At 39.1% G+C, this 22,760-nt stretch overlaps 1 protein-coding gene across 1 annotated transcript in view; it reads right to left on the bottom strand.

The window, feature by feature from the left end:
• Positions 1 to 12,746: 12,746 nt before the first annotated feature.
• The window catches only part of LOC5572793 (dentin sialophosphoprotein), a 28,495-nt gene continuing 18,481 nt past the window's right edge, over positions 12,747 to 22,760 (bottom strand). Inside the window, exon 6 of the mRNA XM_001654144.2 lies at positions 12,747 to 14,878. Within this exon, the coding sequence (XP_001654194.2) occupies positions 13,080 to 14,878 (1,799 nt within the window). The 3' untranslated portion in view covers positions 12,747 to 13,079. The remainder of the gene's footprint in view (positions 14,879 to 22,760) is intronic.

Here is a 22,760-nt window from a genome sequence, read left to right as displayed (position 1 = left end):
CAGATTCTCATTCAAAGTTAAACTATAATTTAAAGACGGCACAAGCTTCTGATTTACTTTTTGCTTATGAATAGGTCATATATTATAAGTTTAAAGTCACCTATTTGATGAAACATTTATTTTTTTAAATTTTTCAAATTTAAACAGCAACATTTTCCAAAATCTAGCCTAAAATTGAGGCTGAATTTGGGAAGACTTATTTTGAAGATGACTCCGGCAATTGAACCTATTACACTGCGGAACACGTTTTTGTCTCAAGCACCAAAATACAGCTATTCACTCAATTAAGGATTGCTGATTCCATTGCCGTTTTTAAAAATATCATAGCACATCTAGTTTTCGAGATATTGTCTGTTGAAAATGTAAAAATTGACTATTTCAGCCAACTTGCATGCAAGTTTGCCGGCTTTTAAGGCTATTTATAATACTTATCGGTTAAGTTTATAATACTTTCGATGCGGAGAAATTATTTTTTGATGGTTTGAAAAAGTATTGTATTTTCCCATATGAGAGAAACGAAGAATGTTGTATGGAAACAGCAAACATGTCGAAAAAATCGGTTTAATCTAAATTTAATCGCGCAATTTCAACCAAATTTAATCTAAATTGAAAGTTTAAGTGAAAAAAAGCATGCTTAATGGGTTAAATAACAAAAAATTTTTATAAATCATACTTTAAATTTTATGTAAACATCAATGAAATCAGAGTTTTATAGAAATTTGGGGACCTGTAGCTAAAAATTGTGACGTGCTGGAACATTTCTTGAAATGGCATCAGATTCAGCAACCCCAAATCTACTCGAGACACATAATTTGAATCCTTGAGACACGCAAAAATGTCATTTTTGTTACGCTGTGTTATTACTCTCTTTTCAAATTTTCTTTTACCAAATATTTTTTATGAAATGTTCATTTATATTATTGGTCAAAATTTGAGGTCATTCATCGATATCATATATAACTTAAATCTTTCAAATTAACCTAAAAAAGTAAATATTCAAAAATAACGAAGTTATATGTATTGAACAACAATTCTTGACTATTGGTATGATTTTTTTTTAAATTATTTTTAGAAAAGATTATATTTGCTCAAAAAAAGTTAAAAAAAATACGTATTATGGTTTTGATCAGCTTAACGAAAACATTTTCGTCTTTTTTTTCCAAGGGCAAATCGTTCTAACCCAGAATATTTATTTTTTTCAGTGAAAATTATAACGAGCTTTCAAGATAATACATATTTGAGCTCATTAGTGGAATACCTATAATTAAATGAAAACCGAATTAACTACTATTTAAACTTTAAATTTAAGATTGAAATTTTTTAATATCGATAGTTCTCAGAAATAATTAAATAAATTGCTGAGCAGTTTCCAAGTTTTTTTTTCATATCATGTATATATGATACTTTTACTTTTGATAGGCAATTGATTAGAAAACAGCGCATTTCTTCAATCAAATCATGAAGTATTAGAACAATTCACGTTTATGATTTAATCAGCCTAACGAAAACACTTTCGTCTAACTTTTCTTAAGGGCATTTTCTACTAACCAAGAATACAAATGTTCTTAATGAAAATTGTAACGAGTTTTAAAGCCAACTTTTTAAGATAGATATTTTTCAAAAATCATTGAATTCATGTCCAGGCAGTTTTCAACGTATTTTTTCATAAATGGTGTAGAGATTTCTCTAGGAGAGCATTATTTTCGTCTTTTAATATTGTCCCATTTTTATCCGATTAGCTTATGGTCAGCCATTTGGTAGGGCACTTGAAAATTTAACGAGGCCTCCATCTGAGGGAATGACGCACCACACTTCAGCAATAATTCAAGTATGACTTCCATCGTTTCTTAGAAATTTCAAGCCCCTCAACCCCCCCCCCCGCCCCTCCCTCTTTTACACTTTTTTTCAAATATCAAATACACGCACATGTCACACTTTCATAAACCAATCGCTCCCCCCACTCATATGATAGACGGCATTTTGGAATGATCCCCAATGTTATTCTCTTATATGCATGAAGTAAACGGAGTGAGAGAAGTGTGGGGTCTGGATTGGCGTAGCGGTAAACGTGTAGCTATTTAGCAAGACCAAGCTGAGGGTCGTGGGTTCGACTGGTTCCCACAGGTCAAGGATCTGTTTTTTGAAGGAAATGTTCGCGACTTCCCTGGGCATAGCATATCTTCATGCTTGCCGCATGATAGACACATGCAAAATGGTCAATTGGCAACAAAAGCTTATAAGATGAGAAGCAGGCTCTGTCCCAGTAGGGACGTAGCACCAGAAAGAAGAAGAAAAGTGCAGCGCGTCGGCCCCTCAGGGGGAGGCCACGTGAAATTTTGGGCTAATACTCCAATAGATTAACCTACTTGATAATGCACATGCCTAAATTCAATTTTTTTTTATGAAACTTACTTCTCCACATCCATTCCTCAGTCAGTCGATACGTCAGGACGTTACGACTCTTGTCGGGATGGAAAAGTCACGAGACAACGACCACAGTCGATAAACACCGACTCTCGGAATACAGCGAGAGTTCACTCGAGTTCATTCATAGTGACCATTCTCACTGCATTCGAGTGTCGGAATCGCTCACTCAAAGTGAGACGACTATTCTCCCCTCACGCCACTCGAGGAATAAACACAACCATCTGATCAGTTGAAAGAATCAGGACATTTCATGTATTTTCGAAAAAAAATGGGCAAAATTCATCGGATTTGTTAAACAGATTTAGCCGAAAAAAGTTAAAAATCAGGACGGATGGTAACCCTATCCAAAAACAACATGTTGTCTAACATATCACGCGTACGGAGTATAAGCTTACCGCAAGGTCTTGTGGAGTCCGTAGTAAGCACGATTTCCGGCAATGATACGTCTTCGAATTTCTCTGCTGCTGTTGTTATCCAACGTTACCAATGATCCGAGGTAGACAAATTCGTTCACCACCTCGAACTCATCTCCGTCGATCATCATGCGTCTGCCAATGCTAGCTCAATCGCGCTCGATTCCTCCAGCTAGCAGATATTTCGTCTTCGACGTATTTACTTTCAATCCAACCCGGTCTGCATCACGTTTCTGCCTGGTGTACTGTTTAGAAACCACCTGGAACGTTCTTTCGACAATGTCCACGTCGTCAGCAAAACAGATGAACTGGCTGGCTTTATTGAAGATCGTGCCCCGCATGTTGGAGCCCGCCCGTTTCATAACACTTTCTAGCGCAATATTGAACAGAAGGCAGGAAAGACCATCGCCTTTTCGAAGTCCTTTGCGTGTTTCAGACGGGTCCGATAATGCACCCGATATCTACACACATCGGGCTGCAAAACGGTGAGTCGACAACTAGGAAGGAGCGCTTAACACAGCTCTGGCCCTCACAAGTTCCTACCTCACGCTTCCACGGGTCAAACGATGACAAAGACCGCCTGCTAGGGGTTGCGTACTTAGCTGGTAGTGCAGCCTGGGCACTGTTGTCCTTGAGGAGGTACGTCTCGAGCGTCTGTTCACCAGGAGGTGCGGCACAAACAGCGTCTCTTGACTGAACAAGAAATGCTGAATCGCGCACAGCTAAATCCAAGGTGGTAGCCCCATCAGCGCGATCGTCCTAGTGTTAGTTGGGACGTTAAACAGAGCTAGTACGATGGCGCTCCGGCGAGACAGGAGTGTTGGCGTAGGCCCAATAAGCCACCAATAAAAAACCTTATTGCGAATAACATAGGAGATAATACGACCCGGAACAATCGGCAAAGACCCACGCGACGAAATAAGGATTACGATTGGAAACTTGGAACATGGAACTGCAAGTCACTTGGTTTCGCAGGTTGCGACAGGATAATCTATGACGAACTACACCCAGCAAACATATTTGTTCACATAATTGAGATTCAACTCAGCAAAGTGAACGCTTATTCGGAAATAAAAGATTGTTTAAAATGCATAGATTCCTTCTATGTGAACAAATGTGGAGGCCATATACGTACATTCCAGAAAATGCAGTGTGGTGAATACAACTTCAGACGAGTTCATTTGAAACTTTCTACAATTTCGTATATAATAGTATTTTGTACTTTATATGACTTTGTTTTAACAAACAAACAAAAAATAAAAAAGTTAAAACAAGTCAGCTGCAAGCCTCCACGCAATGATCTTCAGATCGCGTATCATATTGGCTACCACTGTTCCGTTCAGTCACTATGGAATGACACGGAAATCTGGCAAATAAATCCAACAGTATAACTCATCTGCGCGTACGTCTACCCCATCCATACTGCCACCCAGGTTCAAAAAAATTTGTCGTCGGTACAATTCGTAAATACATCATAAAGCTCCAATAATTGTCCCAGCTTTAACATGTTGTTAATAATTAACTTATTTCTCATTAGATTATGATACATTAGCCATTATGATTATTTTCCAGTCAAAAATGTTGTTCACATAACATATGCGGCAACAACAAATGATTGAAAATGCACAAATTTTCTCTATTCGCACAAATTTGGAGGCAATATTAGGCAATTGATCATGGCCAATACAACTCTAGAAAAGTTGATTTGGCGCTTACTATGACTAACGTGTATGACAGAGTATTGCACTTTATGTGATTTAATTTTTACAAATATATCAATGAAACATAAATACAAAATCGTGAGACAGGCTGAAAATTAGTGACCATCAGTGATTACATTAAGTGCTCTACTGATTAGCCAGAACTCTGAAGCATTTTTCTTTTGTGATTTCAATGAAGGGCAGCTGAAACAGCACCGTAGGTCTGGGGATTAAATACAGCCCGACTTGTGGCCCCAGAGTCGCTCACCCAGTAAAGTAAAAAGGTATAATACGCACCGCCTAAGGAAAGATTGCTCTATCGCAGTAGCAAATGCATTACTTCAATAGTTATAGATGCAAAGGATTTATTTATTTAGTTGGTCATGCTCTGTAAGATGTTTTTTGAACGTTTACCACATCTTGACATCCAATACAACCTGGGCAATAAGCCTCTCACGCAGAAAAAAGTTCCACAGCGTTGAAGAGATGTTTCTAAAGTGAGTCGTCTTCCGGTAAAAGTAATCAGTACAAAAATAAATAATGAGTTTCACTTATTAAGGCTTGCCTATAGGACGCTATAATACGTATATAAAGTAATGTCACTGTGTTTTTGTTACAAACTTAGATGTTTCATCATGTTATTTATGAAAAAATATTCTTGTTCGGTTGATGCCCAGTTGATGTTTGAGTTTCATCCAGCGTTGTGTACTCTTCCCCTGTATGATTTTATATTTACATCAGATGTACTCATATCTAATGTCACATTCAAGATTATAATAGAATCGAATCAAGTGAAGTAGAAATCACAAAGGAATGACATTTTGAAGTTATATATTTTGTTATATGAAATTGTGATTTGTTTAGATGCAAATTGAAATCAGATCAAATTACTGGCTCCATAAACAATTTCAATCAATTCAATTTTGCATCATATCCAATTCCAACGCAAACTGCACATTTATACAATTTGAAATTAACATCCTCATATGATCTCTGGTTTGCTGGGCATCCCCGTAACTTCGATATCGTAGCGCTGCAGGAACTTTGTTGGACTAGACAGAAGGTGTGGACAAGCGGGCATCGAGCGGCTACCTTCTACCAAAGCTGTGGCACCACAAATGAACTAGGAACTGGCTTACGGTGCGGCCATAGTAACGCGTCTGCGTCCGCGAACGCGATGCGATCAAAGGATTTCCTGTTGTTGATATTCTGCTTTGCGGGCTCGCACACGCGGACGCGTCGCTCGACGCGTTTACTATGGCAGCGCCCTTAGTGTTGGGCAAGATGCGACAACGCGTTATCGGGTGGCAGCCGATCAACGCAAGGATGTGCAAGATAAGGACAAAAGGCCGTTTCTTCAACTACAGCATCATCAACGTACACTGCCCACACGAAGGAAGACCCGACGACGAGAAGGACACGTTCTACGCGCAGCTGGAGCAGATATATGACGCGTGTGACGTGAAAATCGTTGTTGGCGACTTGAACGTACAGGTAGCACGAGAGGAAATGTACAGACCGGTGATTGAGCGGACCAGCCTGCACGCCGTATCTACACACTCCGAAAAAATCATGTGATTTTACGTCTTTTGGATGCACATAAAAGAAGCGAGCCAAATGACGTGAATTTGTGTCACATTTTAAATACCATGGTGTCTGATTCGGGAAATGTCAATCACAGTGGCATCGTATTCATGTCCTTCATCATGTAAAATTACATTTTTCGTTCAATACATCTTTCACAGAACACATTTTTACTTCATTTCATCACTTACATCATGTGTCATTCAGTCATAATGTGAATTACGTCCGCAGTAATTTTCATTATTTTTAAGAGTGTAATGACAACGATGCGTCAACTTTGCAGCCTCTCATGGTGTGGTAGTCCGAAGCACCTTCTTCCCCCGCAAAGATATCCATAAGGCCACCTGGAGATCACCCGATAATCTAACCGAGAACCAAATCGACCACGTTCTAATCGACGAAAAATTCTTCTCTGACATCACCAATATTCGCACATACCGCAGTGCGAATATAGATTCGGATCACTACCTAGTTGCTGTATGTACACTCCCGTGCATAAGTTTGGGTTCACCCCCTTAAAAACATGCAAAAGTGTTCAGTCCATATCTCTGTGATTACACGTCCAATTGAAACTCTCGAAGCCGCATTCGAAAGGCAAAGAGTTATTTTTACTTCGTATGTATTTTTCCAAAAACTTTCTTTGAACTTTGTATACTAAATTTTTACTTAAAGTTGTGACATTTTTCAAAAAACACACTGAAAAATCATATCTAATTTCCTCAGCAATGGATCAACCAAAATTTCAAATCAATGTGTCATTAGAATCGTAATCTTATATTCTTTGCAGAGACCCCACGAAATTTTGGCGGAGAAATCTGGAAAGTATTCCAAATCAATGAAACAGTCAGTCAAGTCATCGTGCAAAAGTTGGGTTCACCCCTCAGTATGGTGTATCGTGCAAAACTGAACTTATGATTTTATGATGCGTTTTTTAAAAAATATAACAACTTTAAGTAAAAATTTAGTATAAAAAAATCAAAAAATGTTTTTTGGAAAAATACATACGAAGTACGAATAACTCTTTGCCTTTCGAATGCGGCTTAAAGAGTTTCAATTGGACTTATAATCTCAGAGATATGGACAGAACACTTTTGTATGATTTTTAGGGGGGTTGGTTTCACCAAACTTTTGCACGGGACTGTATGCGCTCAAAACTTTCGACGGTGACCAACTCGCGTCGAAGCCAAACGCCGCGGCTTAACATCGAGCGGCTACGGGACTCAGAAATAGCCCAAGAATACGCACAGCAGTTGGAAGTGGCCCTGCCAACGGAAGAGCAGCTTGGCGCCGCCACTCTTGAAGATGGCTGGAGGCACATAAGATCCGCCATAGGTAGCATCGCAACAGCAGCACTGGGTCCAGCGAATAGAAATATTAGTAGTAGAACGCTAATGGCGCTGTTCTTACAAAACTGAATTAATTTATTATCACCTTTAACTGTATCTTTTCATTGTTTGCTCGTTAATGCTTCTACTGTCCAGCGGCCCCGAATCAGAGAAACGACTGGTAAGACGGTGAATGCGAGCAGAAGAATGAGAAGAATACAGCATGCGCGAGAATGCTGCAACACCGCACGAGAGCGAACGAGGCACGGTATAAACAGGCACGGAACAGACAAAACTCGGTCTTCCGGAGAAAAAAGCGCCATCAAGAAAAACAACATCGCGAAGCACATGTTCCGCGCTAAAGACACACGGAAGTTCTACGAGAAGCTAAACCGTTCGCGCAAAGGTTTTGTGCCACAAGCCGATATGTGCAGAGACGGTTCGAAAAAGCTGAAATTTACCGTGACATAATTTGTGTACCATCCCTAAGATTGATCAAGGCGACGATGGAGTGAGTGATGTGCGTAGTTCGAGTATCACGGACACTCTCGAGTCCCTTCGAATCTCGTAGAGGTTTACGGCAAGGTGTTCAACATTGCGTTAGAGGGTGTGATAAGAAGAGCGGGGGTAGACACGAGTGGCACGATCTTCAGAAAGTCCGTTTAGTTACTTGGTTTCGCCGACGACATTGATATTGTTGCACGCAACTTTGAGACGATTGCGGATACGTACATCCAACTAAGGGCTGAAGCTAGGCGATTCAGACTGAACATCAATGTTCGGAAGACGAAGTACATGATAGCGAGGGGCTCAAAAGAAGACACGGCACGCCCCCCACCTCGAGTTCATATTGACGGTGATGAAATCGATGTTGTCGAAGAATTTGTGTACTTGGGCTCACTGGTGATCGCCGACAACGACACCAGCAGAGAAATTCAGAGAGACGCATCGTTGCTGGAAATCGTGAATACTTTGGACTCCGCAGAACGCTCCGATCGAGCAAAGTTCGCCATCGCACGAAGTTAACCATCTACAAGACGCTGGTTAGACCGGTACTCCTCTATGGGCACGAAAGAAACATGGACCTTACATGCAGAGGATCAACGCGCCCTTGGTTTTTTCGAACGGAAGGTATTGCGGACCATCTACGGCGGAGTGCAGATGGAAGACGGAACGTGGAGAAGGCGAATGAACCATGAATTGCACCAGCTGCTGGGAGCACCAACCATTGTCCACCTCGCAAAAATTGGGAGGCTGCGGTGGGCCGGGCATGTCACCAGAATGTCGGATAACAATCCGGTAAAAATGGTTCTTGAAAACAATCCGACCGGCACAAGACGACGTGGTGCGCAGCGAGCGAGATGGGTCGATCAAGTTGAGGACGATCTGCGGACCCTTCGCAGAATGCGTGGCTGGCGACGAGCAGCCATGGACCGAGTCCAATGGAGACGTCTCCTACGTACAGCAGAGACCACTCAGGCCTTAGCCTGACTGGTAAGGTAAGTATCTTCACACAGCACTGTACACTACCCATCGTTGCCTTGATCAGTCTAGTCAGTTTTCCGGGAAAACCATTCTCGTCCATAATCTTCCATAGCTCTTCGCGGTCGATGGTAGCATAGGTCGCTTTGAAATCGATGAATAGGTGGTGCGTAGGGACTTGATATTCGCGACATTTTTGGAGGATCTACCGCAACATAAAAATTTGATCTGTCGTCGATCGCCCGTCCACAAAGCCGGCTTGATAACTTCCCACAAATCTGCTTGCCAGTGGCGATAGACGGCGGAGGATGATCTGGGAAAGTACTTTATAGGCTGCGTTAAGAATGGTGATCGCTCGATAGTTCTCACATTCTAACTTGTCACTCTGTTTGTATATTGGGCATATTACTCCATCCTTTCACTCCTCCGGAAGCTGTTCTGTATCCCAGTTCCTGGCTATCAATCGATGCAGACAAGTGGCCAACCTGTCCGGGCCCATTTTAATAAGTTCCGCTCCAATACCATCCTTTCCAGCTGCTTTGTTGTTCTTGAGCTGTTTGATAGCATCCTTAACTTCACCTATTGTGGGAGTCGGCACGTCTGCCTCATCCGCCGTACTAATTCCATTCCTCCTGCTGCTTTGGTAATTCTCCTCTGCGTCATTAAGGTGTTCATCGTAGTGCTGGTTCCACCTTTCAATCACCTCACGTTCGTCCGTCAAGATACCTCAATCCTTATCCCGGCGCATTTCGGCTCGCGGTACAAAGCCTTTGCGGGATGCATTAAGCTTCTTTTAGAACTTACGCGTTTCTTGAGAACGATACAGCTGCTCTATTTTTTCACACTTCAACTCTTCCAGGCGGCGCTTTTTATCCCGGAATAGATGAGTTTGCTGTCTTTGCTTCTGTTTGTATCGTTCCACGCTTTGACGGGTGCCTTGCTGCAGCATAATCACCCGCGCTGCATTCTTCTCGTCCAAAACCGTCTGACACTCCTCGTCGAACCAACCGTTCAGTCGATTTCCTTCCACTAACCCAATGGCACCTTCCACTGCATTGTCAGTGGCTGCTTTGACTGACACAACTCCAGCAGTCCTCAAGAACGTCCTCGATGAGCTCTCCTTCTTCCGGCAACGCTGCTCAAGGCTTTGCGCGTAAGCAGTTTCGACTTCGGGTAGCTTGAGTCGTTGCAGATTGTACCGTGGAGGGCGTCGGTACAGAATGTTGTTTTTTTTTTTTTTTTTTTTGTTTTTTTAATTTCTTTATTAGTATCATTCCAAACATTACATTCATTATTTCTTATATCTAGGTGTTCTGTGTTATTAGACAACACGATCATCCTAATTTGGTAAAACAAATCTAAGATTTTATTAACATTTTGTTAACAACATATTAACTTTTCATTTGCCGTAGCAGTTCAGATTTTTTACAGGTGAGTTGATTTCACCTGCTTATAAGAGAAAAAAAAAGTTTTTAATATACTTAACCTAACTTAACCTAAACATATAACGCATTAATCGTGGCAATAGAAGATTGTAACGATTTTTGCCTGAAATTATTGATTATTTTATTTGACATTTGTTCCAATGTTTCAACATTGGATATCCTATGTAACTCATTGGTACTATACCAGGGAGGAAGCCTCAGAATCATTTTCAAAATTTTATTTTGAATTCTCTGCAGAGCCTTCTTTCTGGTATTACAACAGCTAGTCCATATTGGTACTGCATACAACATGGCTGGCCTGAAAATTTGTTTGAATATCAAAAGCTTGTTCATAAGACAAAGTTTTGATTTTCTATTAATAAGGGGATAGAGACATTTTACATATTTGTTACATTTGGCTTGAATGCCCTCAATGTGATTTTTGAAAGTTAAATTCTTATCTAGCATGAGTCCTAGATACTTAACTTCATCTGACCAATTTATTGGAACCCCTCTCATCGTGACAACATGTCTACTTGAAGGTTTCAAATAAAGAGCTTTTGGTTTATGTGGGAATATTATTAGTTGAGTTTTGGAAGCATTAGGAGAAATCTTCCATTTTTGCAAGTATGAAGAAAAAATATCCAAACTTTTTTGCAATCTACTACAGATGACACGCAGGCTTCGTCCTTTGGCGGAGAGGCCTGCGTCATCCGCAAACAAAGATTTTTGACATCCCTGAGGTAACTCAGGTAACTCAGATGTGAAATTATTGTATAATATTGGTCCCAAAATGCTGCCTTGGGGAACACAGAATGTTGTTCACAACGGAAAGTCTTCGGCGCACTTTAACCGCCACAAGATAGTGGTCCGAATTGATGTTATAGGTTCTGACGTCGATAATATCCGAGATGTGTCTTCCATCAATCAAAACGTGGTCGATTTGCGATTCAGTCTGTTGGGGTGATCTCCAGGTGAACCGATACGGGAGACTGTGCTGGAAGTAGGTATTACGTATGACCAAAGACACATTATGACCATGTTCTTGGAGGCGGCGAAATCAATCAGTCTACGGCCGTTTTCGTTCGTAATCTGGTGAGCGTTGAACTTCCCTATAATCGGTCTAAATTCCTCTTCCTGGCCAACCTGAGCGTTGAGATCTCCTATAACGTGATCATGGCGTGATTGACAACTCACGCATGAAAAATCTCAAGCGTGAGTTATGAGAAATTGAGTTTTTCACAACTTTGCCCTATGTACGACTTTGCAATGAGTTCTCGAACGGAAGATGTTGCAGACCATCTACGATGAAGTACGCAAATTGATCAGGAATTGCACGAGCTGCTGGGAGAAACAATCATTGCCCCCACCACAAAAAATAGAAGGTTACGTCACCAGAACTGCCGTGAATCGCAAGTTAGTCCCATCTGTAAAAAGTAGGCATTGAGAAAATGAGCTGTGAAGTTTCCAAACTCATTTTCCATAAGATTAGAACATGTTCCAATCTTAATAAAACTTTCACAACTTGCTTATCACGATTATATCTTTTCGAGAGAAATATAAAGATGATCAAAACAAGTTACATTTTTGTGTTCCATGGTGCGAAAGTCTGTAGTGGGACTGATATGCGGTTACTTTTCATTTATGAGACAATTTGATTTGCTGTTTTTTTCCTAATTTTTCCGAACAAATCATATTATTTCATAAGTGCAGCTGAAAGAGCAAGATAAAGATGTTAAAAACTGAACTCAACTCAATTTTGACGAAAATGCAGATGGGACTGACTTGCGATTCACGGCAGAGAAACAATACGACCGACACAGGACGTGACGCGCCGCGAGCAAGTTAGATCGATTAAGTTGACGACGATTTGCGAATTCTTTACAGTATGCATGGCGGGACCAAATCGTATAAAGACGACTTCTACAAGAGGAAAAAACATTATTGTTTTACAAATTTTCAAAACCAATCTATCATTGCATTCTATTTGCTATCTGTAATGCGGGGATAGATTTTCATAAGGATAACTTTAAATCTGAAAGAAAAAACTGGTTTTTCGATCTTGATGATTGCTGATGATTGAATGATGGATTCTTGAGTCTTAAAGCAAAGACCACTCGCGCCAGCCAGACCGGTGAAACTGATATTTGTACTGGTTAGCGAGTGCTCAAAGCAGTCCAAGGAGACAACAGACACTGTATTTAGAAGAGTGCAATCTAATACGGAATTCATAAAAATTCATCTCTTAAAGTGGAAACATTAATCCAGTGTTGGTCATGGTATGTCATCGGAAACAGATAAAATTCTGCAGAGTTCATTCAAATTTTGATATTTTTATACAAAACGTCAATGCTTATAATATAAACAAACAGGGTATATACAACAAATTCATAATATTCTGCTCGCATTTTATTTACAGCTCTGAAAGAATTCTCAATGCTTGTTCAATCCTTCAAATGACTCATTATAAACCTAAAGAACGAATTATATTACAACTAAATCAAGGTTGCGTAACTAATTTGTACCTTCTAGGTCTACTCAAGTAGCTTTTTCGACTTAATTCGACAAAAAATAATAAAATGCTATCAAACCAAGTAATCTGCCATTAGTTTTGGTCGATGTGTCTAGTTACCAGTCTAGAGAAAGGTAAGTTCGCTTTAGAACAAGCTCACTTATAATTCATGTTGTTTTGCTAAACTACATTATCACTTGGGATTGCTGATTTTACCATTTACGGCCCCCACCGCGATGGCTGTTGGGATTACCACGATTATTATTCAACCATGGAGGTCGATAGTTACCACCGCGTGGGCCTGCTCGATCATGGTCACGGTTGTTCCAGTTGCCACCATCCCCTCTTCGACCGCCACCGAATCTATCATTGCCGCCGCCGAAATCGCGACCACGGTTATTGAAGTTATTCTGGTGTGGCGGTGGAGGACCTCGGTTCATTCCACCACTATTATTGTTACCGTTGAACCACGCTGGAGGTGGAGGTGGACCGTTACGGAAGTTCTCGTCGTCCCGATCATTCATGTGCTGCATCGGGTGAGGCCCCCGAATGAAATTATCTTGGAACATGTTCGGATGAGGTCCTCCCATGTTTGGTGCCATGTTATGTGGCATGTTCATTGGTCGCATCATTGGAGGACCACCACCAGGTGATCCTTGGTTGCCAGCCATTGGAGGCATTCCTGGTCCCATTCGACCGGGTGGGAACATTCCTGGCATCGGACCGGGATTGGCTCCGGGCAGATCCCAGTTGCTGTTGTTACCGAAGGGCGGGAAGTCGTTACCAGTACCGGGGAAGAACGGAGAATTGAAACCAGCCGATTCATGAGGAGGAGTGGATTTTGGCTCCGGCCAAGGCATGCTGGTGAAATCGTTTACAGAATCCGGATTACCGGTGACATCATCCATGGGGATGTGGGTTGGTTCGGATATCGAGTATACTTCGACGTCCGGTTCCGCTGGGGAGTCCGGAATCATGTGTCGGTTGAAGTACAGAGCTTGCAGAACGGTTCGTTCACGATTTTGTTGGATACGTCTTTCCTGGCTGTTGACACCATCGGGATGAGGCGGGACATTATCGATGACAATCAGAGGCAACCAGGGCGTTCGCTCCATCATCATGTCATCGACGTTAACCTTGCGTGCCAGCATGTATTTGTTCCGTTCATCGACGCGTTCCATGTGCTTCAGATCTGTAAACGTCCTGGTAACGTTGCATCGCTCTGTAACATCAAGCTCGAAGTATCTGACTTCCTCTAACTCTTCCTGTGGCTTCCATTTCAGTTGCTTCTTCGGACCCTTACGACGGTGAATGACTAAAACTCCCGGCGGACCGTTAGGACCACAGCCTGGACCAGGGAGTTTCTTCTCGGGCAGTTCTTCCTCCATCTGTTTGGCCACATCATTGCCTACGGCGTCGATCAAACTAGTTTTGTCGTCACCCTCATCGTCGTCAATGAGTTCCGACTTCAGTCGTTTCGGCTTCTTGATCACTTCTTCATCTTCTTCGTCCGGTTCCGCCGGAGTGTCGGGAACCGCTTCAGTCTTGATTTCCGGTTTCTCTTCCGATTCTGCACTTTTCGCGAGCTTCTCTTCGGAATGTTCCTTCTTATCTTCGGCACTTTCTTCACTATCGGCAAGTGTATCTCGGTAGAACGACATTGGCGCTGCGACTACCTTCGTTGGTGACGTAGGTTGCGCTGGAACCGGGGAGCCAGGTGTGGCCACCGGTACAACCGGTGCCGCCGCTGCAGTGGGTAATGATTTTTCCGTTGTTGATGTTGGACTCGTAGGAGGGGACGGAAGGACTGATTTTTCTGGCGAAGCTGCTTTGGCAAGGATCGGAGTTTTCTCGGACGTAGGAGTTGTTGGAGTAGTTGGCGCTGCGTGAGTCTTGCCATCGCTTGCCTTAGCCGACTCGGACCCACTGAGTTTCCGTTTGCGCTTCTTTACATCCTTTTTGAGCGTAGCTGATAGCGCATCCATGAACATATCCGACTCGATTAGGGATGCTGTAATGAGATAATTTAAGAATATAACATAAGTACATTTGCTGAGTTCTGATAGTTTCAAGTGATAGGAATAAATAACGAAATTTTAGGTATTTAGATCACGGTCGGAAGTGTGCATATATAACGGTAATGGCATCATGTCGAAGAACGAGTATGTAAGAACCTGAAACGAGATAAACACCTAATAACAAAATAAAAGCACAATGGGGTAAAACCACGTTGTTTTATCATTTAAATAACATTATATCACGTGAACGTCTTATTAACTATCAATAAGGTTGGAATACTAGGAGAAATACATGAATCTTGTAAACAAAATTTCAACAGACTAAGCATCATTAGAAACCAGAAAATTACCTATCTTTTAACTACTTTTCCTATTTTTGCTAACCTAACACCCCTAGAGTAAGATTTTCTGTATGAAAGTTAAAATAATTTGTTTACCAAAGAAATTTCAAAACTATCTGAACCATGAAAGGAAGGCCCCATTTGGGCAAACTTTCATTAATAATTCAATAATCCTTTGACCAATGGCAGTGTGATCAAACCATAAATGAGTCACCGGTCTTTGCGATTACTAGCTTCATTTGTAAGAAAGGTCGAAGAAACAGCAAGGGCTGTCGCAGATTCGTCTGCATGTTAGCTATATTTAAATATTCTTGAAGATTAATTGAAGTGATAAAATAGGTGGTGCAGTGAAAACTGGCGATAAATTAATAGTATCATCGCACAACGATTTACTTGTGATCTGGGCAGATTTACGTTCATTTAATTTAGCATGGAGGTACCTCTGGTCAAATTGAACATCAAAGAAGCAAATTCTCAACGGAACTTTGCTGGAATTGGATCCCGGTTAAAAAAACAGCTCTCGTTTAAGAAATTAGGGCATTGGGTGAATTTGAAAAGCCAATTCCCTATTATTCAGCGGTAGAAAAAAAAAATCGCATCAACTGTAGGGTAAAAATGTATATTGGACAGCGTGTTACACCTATATAATTTGGAAATTTACGACAAATTGAAATGGACATGTCCAAACAATATACGCGTAACAATCTGTTCAAATTACTTCAAGTATCCTACTTATACAGTGTTGAATGAAACTTCTCTGTATATAGTATCAATTGATCAAGTTTACGAGCTTTAATTAACTGTCATTTAAAATCGAAATATTCCTAAACTAATGTTCTATAGTTCTTCGATAACTTAAGCCCGCTTATTTTCACGTAACATCAATCATGTCATGCTGCGCGGTATTTTGTCTCATGCTGCCAATACTTACCTATAACAATAGTCGAACATAACATCGGGAACAGATGCTTGAGCAGATTATGGGCATACTTCCTGTCTTGGCGCAGAGTGGAATCCGATTATAAATTATTCACACATGAAAATGTGAATCAGTTGCCCTTTTCTCATTGCTTTTTTACGTAAAAATATAGAAGCACATTAAACACAGTTAAAAACTTCATGAAATTCAACTGTCAGAAATTTGATCGATTTAATCGTAAATCTTTATACATTCGAAGCCTAATTGTTTTGTACAGCCAATGCCGTAAAATCTTGTGTCAAATCATTTTCCATTAAAGATATCTCTCAGCAGTGATAATTCGCATGTGATGATAATGCTGCTCATTGTTTATGCCAGAGATAATCAGGTGATATTGATAAACAGCAAACATGTGTCTGACTAGAAATCTAGGTCATCTTTGATTTTTATTCTGTCCCATATTACTTCGAGAACGTGGTTCGTAACTGTCCAGTTGAGAAACACAAGACTTGGCGCCAGTGGTAATTTTCAAGATAATTTAGATTCCTATCTCATGCTCTTCAAATTCCTAGTTTTCGCGTAATATAAATGACTAAACTGAAATGGTTCGCCGAAATCTTAAACAATAATGCTTCTCAATGGGTATTTAACATTTTAGTGGCCACGTTATTGTATTTGTTTAGCAACAGATCCTAAAATTTCATGTTGCCCGAAGGTTTTGGAATCGGGGTCATTTGACATGAAAGTAATTTGGCATAACATTTTCTCATCAAGTACTACAGTGCCCGTTCTGTTTTGGCAACATGCCAGAATTTTTCATGTTGCTTAAATCGAACAGTGCCATATTCGAACGGTTGTTTTTATTAAAATTTATTACCGTAACATTGATCACGAATTAAATTTACCTATTTTGAACATTTAAGCCTCAAAAAGGTCCAAAGAAACATTGAGATCACCAGGATGGTTAGTCACCAATCCATAAGGCTCTCTCAGCCTTTTCTTTCCAGCATCAAGATCAAATGGATTATTTTTTGTTTGTAGTTTTCATACGGAAACGAAACGGAAAATCCAGTTACGCTCGGTTGCGGAAAAGAGAAGGGTGATTACTTAAACGTCAGTTAGTCTTATGGTCCATTATTTTGTATATGCATTTCCGTGTTGCCAAAATCGAACTGACACTGTACAGGCATCTTTTAAAAAACAATAAAAAAGATAATGTCCCTTGCAGTTGCCTAAAATTTTATGGTCCATAGGGTAATCTAGAATGCCGTGAAAAGTGTACTTTGATCTGTCGAACTTGGGTACCTTTTTCTCCACCGAGGGATCAAATGCAGTACTAGAAGTGGTACCCAATCTGAGCCCGAGTGGGACGGACGTGGCAAAACACCAACGTTGGATAGGAGATTGTTGGCCATAGAGTCAATTGTAGCCACAGAGGAAAATTAGCATGAAATATTCCGAGTTTAGTACAACTCATTCACATGAGAGCTACATCCATTTTTCATCCAATTTGATCCAAAAATTAAAAGAAAAAAAATAACTTCTAATTGTAATAGGCTGTTTTTAATCACGCCAATATACAAAAAAAATGATGCCAATCATGAAACAGATTACTTTGCTACACTAAATTATGCAGTGTGGTAATATTCATTATGTAATTGAAATCAATTGCGTAATGAATATCACGCAAGGCTTTTCCATTGCGCAACTGCTTCGAGTTGCGTAATGATACCATCAAGTGATCTTCTACGAAATTGCAAAAAAAGATGAAAATGTAAGTTATATACTGAATAATTGAATAAAAAAAAATAATAATAATATTCTTATTTGTTCCATAGAAAAGAAAGAATCCCTTTTCAGTGTAATGAAAAATTGAGGCAGAAACAGTTTTTTTCAGTTTTTCTTAGCGGTGTAATTTTTCATGAAAAATATCATCCATTCCGACTTATACTTCATTAAAACCAATCCCATATCTTTTTTCAGATGTTTTAGAAAATTTGCAATTGTTTTGATAAAAAGTCTTTGTTTTTCCGATGCTTCGATTGAAATATGGGTTTTCAAAGAAAAGGCTTATATGGTCATTTTCCACAAAATTGGCCATAACTCAAAAACGAAAAAAAAAGTACATTTCAAAAATTTCAGCGATTAAAGCTTATGAAATTACCTTCTCAAAAATATATTTTTTAAAGTTTTCCACTAATTGGAACATAGTTTTTCCGGCTTTTCTTTACGAATTTTCCCAACGGATGAAAATTTTGTGGAAAACTGTTTTCAGTTATTTTTTTTTATTCCTGAGAAAATTTGCTTTCATTTTAATAAAAAAAACTTTGTTTCTACGATGCTTAGTTCTTGAGTTATGATTTTTCAAAGTAAGTAGTGTCAGAGGAAAACAAAAAAAAATCCAACTAAGTTTTCCGGGAAAATAAGCGACCCTGAATTTTTCTCATTTTTTTTATTCATATATTGATGAGACCTGCCTGTGGAAAAAGTTTCATGAAAATCTGAAACCCTTTGGCCCACTTTGTACGGAAATAAAAAAAATCCCCATTAGTGAACTCGTGCATCGGTCCATGAACACATTTTCCTGTAAAATTTCTTGATTTTGAATGAAAAAACTTCTTTTGAAAATTCCGAAATCAATGACGGACCCTGCCCCTTGATCGCACGCCTGAACACGTGGTATGGTGAGACACATTTTTTACATCTCATGTAGCAATATTCTAGTACTCTAGCTCAAACGATCACATCTGCACTGGCTCATGCGTCGTCTCATGAGAAAATCTCAATGTGACAGTGCATTTGAGCGTCGTAGGCGAAGATTTCAGAAGCAATGAAAAGGGATTAAACCATGAGTTAAACTGCCCGTAGGTAGTTTGGAAGGACTAACGCGGTTCAACCTGTTTGAGATCCTAGCATTTGAATTTAAAAACTTATGCTGGCCACCGAAGCCGTATGCTTCCGTGGGGTAATTGTACTAGGCAAACATAACTGCATAAAAGTACTCCTAGTAAGCGCATGTGTCTACATTCAAAAATACGGCTAGTCACAGAATGACTAAATTTTAGTAATTTATGACTATTTTCTATCTGCCTCTCTTTCATTCTGCAGGGAATTTTATTCCTATTTGTCAATTCGCCTGGGTTCAAGCATCGCTAAGCTTCAACCCAGGCGAAATAACATTTAGTGTAGAAACTCACAGCAGAATGAAAGAGAGACAGATAGAAAATAGTCATTAATGCATAAACTTTAGTAATTCTGTGACTATTTTTATTTCTGAGTGTAGTCTCATGTGCTGTGATATGGAATATCACATTTCTGAAAAACGCTGATTAATTATTTTCCTCTTTTAGAGAAAATGGAAATTTTATGTTCTTATTACGAATCCTTATCGTCCAGAGTGAACTCCTCCACTGGCCAACCAAGTAGATAAGCGCGATAAGCGTAAGTAATATAAATCAGGCCTCTCCGATTTCAACGTTCATGGTTCGATTCCAGGTTGTGTAAACTTTTTTTCATGTGACGTCTTATGAAGAGTATTCATTTATTGCTGTGTGCGTTTGAAATACAAATATCAAATGCGGGAACACCAAATGCGGTAAGATTTTTCACAAGCAATGCGATGTCAAGGATAGATTTTTCTTGCTAGGGCGGCGGTGATTTATATAATCGTTGCTAGGTGTCCTTTGATTGTTTTGTGTTACCGCATTCGAAGGACGTTTAGTTGATATTTGCATCTCAAATGCAAACAGCAATATATGTGGCAACTGAATCATAAAACAATTTTCGACCCACAAGAATTCTGTGTCAATTTCCGGATTTCCATACAAAGTAGGCCGAAATCGTATGAATGGGTCGAAAATTGGTGCTTTTCCCCTAGTATGTCTTTTAAAGAGCGTTCATAAATTACGTCCCACTTTAGATGACGGCCTAAACAAATGTTTGATGTTTCCTTTGTCTACAAACTTAGGCCTTTTGAGTAAAAGCTACGAACTTTAAATTTGTATAAAGACAATTGTCTAAATTGCGGTTCAAAATAAATGTTAGGTCACCGTCGGCGATGTAGTTAGCAGCGAGGCGGATAAAATTAAAATCGAATTGAAAACATTGAATTCGTAAATTTAGGCGAGGTTCATAGTAAACATTACCGACATGTTTTTAAATGTGGTTGACTAAAAAGAAGAAGACTTCTAACATGTTACCGATGTATGTTTGTATAGGATACCACAATATTCCTTAAATAATGGAAGCAGTGGTTAAAAGGAAAAAAAATAGGATACCAAAATAGACGATACAATTTCTCAGTTAATAAAGAATCAATTACTACTTTACAGTACATACAGTTGTGTTCAGAATAATAGTAGTGAAAGCCGATTTTCATACAAAATGCTCAACTTTGGCATGCTGTAACTTTGTTTCCATATGAGCAATCGGCATGAAATTTTGGCAGTGAACTACAAATATGCTCAATTTCATTATCACAAAATTTGAAAATTTTCACACTACCGGCTAAAAAGTTAAGCACCAGGTGAAATCGCTCAAAATAATAGTAGTTTTAATAATTTAAACATCTGCTGTATTTTGAGTTTTTGAATTTTTCTTAACTCATCGTTTCAACCATTTCCACCCAAGCTTTAAATGTACAAACAATACAATTTTTTACAAAATTGTTGCTGAACAAAAAATTACAAAAGAAAAACTACTATTATTTTGAGCGATTTCACCTGGTGCTTAACTTTTTAGCCGTTAGTGTGAACATTTTCAAATTTTGTGATAATGAAATTGAGCATATTTGTAGTTCACTGCCAAAATTTCATAGCCGATTGCTCATATGGAAACAAAGTTACAGCATGCCAAAGTTGAGCATTTTGTATGAAAATCGGCTTTCACTACTATTATTCTGAACACAACTGTAAGTCCAAGTGTATTCTCTTAGTTGACTTTTTTTTTCTTTTCCCTTCTTTTATTAATCTGTTACTATTTCATTTCAATCATCGGTTTGTAAACTCCTGATGCCATAAGCAACATAAACAATTAGGCAACGGCAATTTTCGACCCTTAACCGTCCCTCTCCCCCTAACGCTTTTTGTCAGAAAAACTTTGAATGGTTGTATGAGTCCTAGCGCTTGAGTCTAACCCCTCCCTCACCCCAGAGCGTTATGTAATTTGTGGATGGCGCCTACGCCTGCGGATGCTTCTACGAAATAAATAGGTACTATCCTCCGAGAAAAGCGCATATTGTATAGATCTGCCGCACACACTAGGTGCTTTCACTCTTGTAAACTATATGCGAAGCTTTTACATTTCGTGACATTGGAAATGGTATGATTTAAGCTATTAAATTTCAAGTACGTAGCAGTATGCAAACATACTGAGGGGTGAACCCAAACTTTTGCACGATGACTTGACTGACTGTTTCATTGATTTTGAATACTTTCCAGATTTTTCCGTCAAAATTTCGTGGGGTCTCTTTAAAGAATATAAGATTACGATTCTAATGACACTTTAATTTAAAATTTTGGTCGACCCAATGCTGAGAAAATAAAATATGATTTTTCAGTGTGTTTTTTGAAAAATGTCACAACTTTAACCCTCTAATACCCAAATTTTTGTTTTCGATCTAAATATTATTTTTCGTTATCTAAAATCATTCTAAACACGGTTTGGGCAATGATTTATTTTTCTTCGCAAATTTATGAATTTTGGTTTTTGATTTTTATTATTTTTATTTTTGAACATCCCTATCCTTTTCAATTTTTTCTTGAAGCCTCTTCTGGTTACTGATTTTTGACAATAATAAAAATTTGAGTTTTTACTATACTTTTGAAAATATGAATTTTTCATTTTTTTTCTGGAACATTTTTTATTTTCCGTGTAATTAACGGAAAAACAGATTTGAAATCATTTCAATACCATCAGGCTCTTCTTCTGTGATAGGTTGATCGTAGAAAAATATAAAAGGTACGATTTTTTATAATACACGTTAAATGAATCCCAGGCATTTGTAGGTTATATAAGAATACACTTTTTCAAACAATTTTCAATAATACAAAAAAGTTTCAAAAATCATAAAAAACTTTTCTTATATGCGTGTTATGAGTCAAGGTTTAAGCCAAAAATAAAATCATTTTAATTTCCGAGCTACGAAAAAATACACAAAATTCCAAAGTGTACCCCGTCTAAAGGCGGGGTTGGGTATTAGAGGGTTAAGTAAAAAATTACTATACAAAATTAAATTTTTTTTGGAAAAATACATACGAAGTAAGAATCACTCTTTGCCTTTCGAATGCGGCTTAAAGAGTTTCAACTGGACGTGTAATCACAGAGATATGGACAGAATACTTTTGTATGTTTTTGAGGGGGTGAACCCAAAATTTTGCACGGGAGTGTATATGCGAATCATTCTGAGTGTACTTTCATGTTATACCGCTATGGCAAAATGACATTCGAGCTCTCCATTGCTAAGCAAAAAACCCGTCTCATAGCGTCACATGGCCTGGCCATGAAGGCCTATCTATCCAACTATCCATTTAAATGCTTTTTATATAAATCAAAAGTGTTGTATATGTTCTCTACCAGAAAAAAATTCCAAATGACGTTAAAATTCTATCGCTTATT

This window comes from Aedes aegypti, chromosome 2, assembly GCF_002204515.2.
Source record: "Aedes aegypti strain LVP_AGWG chromosome 2, AaegL5.0 Primary Assembly, whole genome shotgun sequence".
In the NCBI taxonomy this organism is placed as follows: Eukaryota; Metazoa; Arthropoda; class Insecta; order Diptera; family Culicidae; genus Aedes; species Aedes aegypti.
This window is presented reverse-complemented; position numbering and strand designations above follow the sequence as displayed.